Source organism: Acipenser ruthenus, chromosome 31 (genome assembly GCF_902713425.1).
Source record: "Acipenser ruthenus chromosome 31, fAciRut3.2 maternal haplotype, whole genome shotgun sequence".
Taxonomy (NCBI): Eukaryota; Metazoa; Chordata; class Actinopteri; order Acipenseriformes; family Acipenseridae; genus Acipenser; species Acipenser ruthenus.
In genome coordinates, this window is record NC_081219.1 from 2,008,966 (window position 1) to 2,012,879 (window position 3,914).

At 38.9% G+C, this 3,914-nt stretch overlaps 1 protein-coding gene across 1 annotated transcript; it reads right to left on the reverse strand.

Moving 5' to 3' along the window:
* Positions 1 to 1,713: 1,713 nt before the first annotated feature.
* On the reverse strand, positions 1,714 to 2,832 carry LOC117396784 (myosin light chain 4-like). Its single transcript, XM_033994967.3, has one exon. The coding sequence runs from the start codon at positions 2,761 to 2,763 to the stop codon at positions 2,149 to 2,151; it is 615 nt and encodes a 204-aa protein (XP_033850858.3). The 5' UTR covers positions 2,764 to 2,832; the 3' UTR covers positions 1,714 to 2,148.
* Between the last annotated feature and the right edge of the window lie 1,082 nt (positions 2,833 to 3,914).

A 3,914-nucleotide genomic window follows, 5' to 3' on the forward strand; every position in this document is an offset into this window, starting at 1 on the left:
AAACATGTGAAATAATTAATAATATATTTATAACCTTACCATATATTTTCAACATATAAAATAAATATATGGCTCACAGATTAAATTATATTTCATGGGGCAATAGTGAGTAGTAAGTGTAGTGCTTCATGACAGCTCGGGGAGCGCCATGATACTTGAAGGGAGTTAAAGAGATAGAACAGGAGTCTTGCTCTCGGCGATGGAGAATCTTATTGACAAAGGCTGGTCCGGTGACCCAAGACCCGAAAACACATAGATAGAATCCTCAACTCTGCGGAGAGCCACTTACGTTGTGGCTTGGGAACGGAGCTCTCCATAAGGGATTGAAGGGACAGAGGACCTGACTCTCTGAGAGCTGCTGCAGCTGAGCGACTACCCACCGGGACCGAATGGACCTCCGAAGGAGAGCCTTGAAAGGAAAAAGTTACAGAGACTCTGGATCATGGATCAGAGCTTACAAGAGTCCTGGAGCTAGAAAGAAAGAAGTAGATAGATTAGAAAGAGACTTCGTGTCGACAGCTGAGCAAGAGAGAGAGAGTCTAGAAATTAGAACAGGGAAAGCGCACAAGCTGCAACAGGATATAGAGTGTGGCCGGGGGTCCCCTTTGGCCCGACGCAGAACCTCCAGCTTGAAGGGTGTAGCCCAGGGAGGCCGGGGAAAGTGAACCCCCCAAAAATTGGCCACCTGGTCCCCCACAGAACCATCTGTGAGGATAGAAAAGAAAAGACTGCAGCCACTGCACAACATAGACTTAAGTGGGGGAAAAAACAAGAGACAAAGAGAAATTACATAAAACATATATTTACCATATATCGCATATATTTTTCATATCTAGAAAAGGGGCCAATTGCCAATTTTGGTGTATGAAAAATGTATAAAATATCTTGATAATATGTTTTTATTATATTCTATTTAATTCAAGAATGATGTTGGGAAAATATAAGATTCATACATTTCTTATTATATATTAAAAATATATTTTTTGTTCCGTATGGGTGAGTCGGATGCAACAAAAACAAATTAAAAAAAGAAAATATGTAGATGTTTTTGAGATGTTTACATACAGCACTAGGCTTTTGCTAAACTTGGCTGGACAAAATATGTGCCCAAGATCATTGAAAACTAAATAAAATATGAGATTTTTGTCCCAAGATGGTTAACATACTGCATTCAATTTTATCGCATTTTAAATGCAGAATGTAAGAAACCATGTACTCCAAATTGTTATTAGCATATATGAAAAAAAAAACCCTCAAACTTAAGAATACTAAATTAAAGTCCTGAATTATTTACTTTTGTTTTGGTAGTTTTATTGGATGCATTTTTCTTTTCTGGAGTAAACAGCTTTGAGAAATTGACCCTTAACATTTTCGGGACAGCTTAAAAAGTTTGTTTTTAAACATGAATGTACCAGTACCCACAGTCTACATATAGGAGGAAGTTTGTGCCGTAGAGCAGACATGCAGTAATTCTACCAAGGGACAGAGAGTGGTATGGCTGACATTTTTTACATAGCAAATTATAAAACAGTCAATTCAAGATGTTCCGGAGACAAATAGTCCTAATAGTGAGCACTGAGGGACATGCTAAACATACCACTTGCCTTTTACTATATTACAAATGAAAAACCACAACAGTTTTAAATGAAAGGACTGAATACAAAAAGCCGACAAAAAGCACACAAAAAAAAAAAAAAACATTTTAAGTGAGGATTCTGCATTGGAAACTTCAACAAAGTAATTTAATTGAAAAACAGTACTCAGACAGAGACTTGACCTGGTTTTACAGTCACAGCCCAGAACTTCAGTATGTGGCAAAGCAGCTAGAGCAGTCTCAAACTATTTTAATCTGAAATAGTACACATTTTACAGAATATAAACTGAACAATGGCAAATACCAACTTATTATAGTCTTTTTTCTATATCCTTTTAAATTGGTGAAATACTGCAATCAAATAATAATACCATAAAGTAGAACATGGTGATTTTTTTATTTAATTTCATGCAAGGTTTACTTTACAGACATTGTGATGTGAGTGATATATCCATACAATTGTTTGCAGTAATCACAGTCACAGTAACTGGTTTTGTTCAGATCTTTGAGGTTGCACTCTTCCTGTGTGGTCAAAGGCCTTTGCAAAGTTTGTTTCAACCAGCCAAGATGTGTTTGATGAAGGATTCATAGTTAATGCAGCCATTGGCGTCCTCATGACCAGCCATAAGCTGGTCCACCTCCTCTTCTGTCATCCTCTCCCCGAGAGTGGCCAGCACGTGGCGGAGCTCTGCGCCCATAACGGTGCCATTGCCTTCTTTGTCAAAGACACGCAGACCCTCAACAAAGTCCTCATAGCTGCCCTGCTGCTTGGACCTGGAGATGTGCTGCAGCATGGGGAGGAAGGTCTCGAAATCCATCATTTTCCTGTTCATCTCTTCTGGTTTGGGATTGCCGAGCACTTTCAACACCTCAGCGTTGGTTGGGTTCTGTCCCAGAGCACGCAGGACGTCGCCGCACTGAGAGTAGTAGATTTTCAACTCGCCAGTGGGGGTTTGGTCAAACAGGCTGAAAGCCTCCCTGAACTCCTCGATCTGATCGGCAGCGTATTCAATTGTGATGCTCTTGGGGTCGAACTCAGGCTCCTTGGGTGCTTCAGGTTCTGGCTGTGGAGCAGGAGCAGCAGCAGGAGCAGGAGCAGTAGCAGTAGCAGGTTTGGCCACCTCCTTCTTGGGTTCAACTTTTTTGGGTTCAACCTTCTTGGGAGCCATGGTGCTGAGATTTCTTCCAACAAATTTGCACAACAGATAAAGAAAGCTGGAAGACACAAAGGACTGAACGCCTTTCCTCACCTTTTATACTCACTCCATCCTGACACCAGAGGGTGCATACCAGCTTGTCAAGCAATGTTACTTACTATAAAAGGAAGAAACTTTAAATAGCTTTACCACCACTTGATAATTGTGAATTGTTAACATCTCCTATCACCTCATTGAGTTGACAGCCCATTGAGAAATGCCTTTATGAGATAATTTGTTCCTAGTATTTGTGTAGTTTTACAGTTGTTCAAACAATGGCCTATGAAAGAAGGTCAGACAAAGAGGAAGGTTATCAATGAGAAGCAATACTTGAGCATTTACATGTTCATATGTAAATATTATTATTATTATTATTTATTTCTTAGTAGACACCCTTATCCAGGGCGACTTACAATTGTTACAAGATATCACATTATTTTTACATACAATTACCCATTTATACAGTTGGGTTTTCACTGGAGCAATCTAGGTAAAGTACCTTGCTCAAGGGTACAGCAGCAGTGTCCCCACCTGGGATTGAACCCACGACCCTCCAGTCAAGAGTCCAGAGCCCTAACCACTACTCCACACTGCTGCCCATAGTATAGGCATCAGCAAAGTTCTTTAAGTATTTCTGAATTCATACTGTATACAATGTTGACCCCACTGTTCTTGTAAACAGGCAGATAGCTACAGTACTACTTCAACTCACAAGCAAAACAATTAAAAAACATCCTCTACATTTAATAAGCAAAGTTCAGAAAAAATACAAATTCTAAAGTTTTCTCTCTTCTGTAATTGCTGAAATTGCCTCTTTTCTTTTATTAAACAATTACCAGTAGTTCTCAAAATGAATACTTAAAACAGTGGATATTACTTTCACAATTAGTTCTTCTTTCAGAGAAAATCTGATACAAAAAAGAGATATATATTTAGCAAATGTGTAATTTAATAAACAAGAGGGCTGATAGTAGAAATAACAGACATTCAGCTTTAGAACTACAGTGGCTCTCAAAAGTATTCACCCCCCTTGGACTTTTCCACATTTTATTGTGTTACAACATGGAATCAAAATGGATTTAATTTCCAATCGAATCTTAAACCTTAAACTCTTAGGTTAGAGC

What these genes read in the sequence shown, in the direction of transcription:
- LOC117396784 (XM_033994967.3), bottom strand. Translation starts at nt 2,763, where the DNA reads ATGGCTCCCAAGAAGGTTGAACCCAAAAAAGTTGAACCCAAGAAGGAG.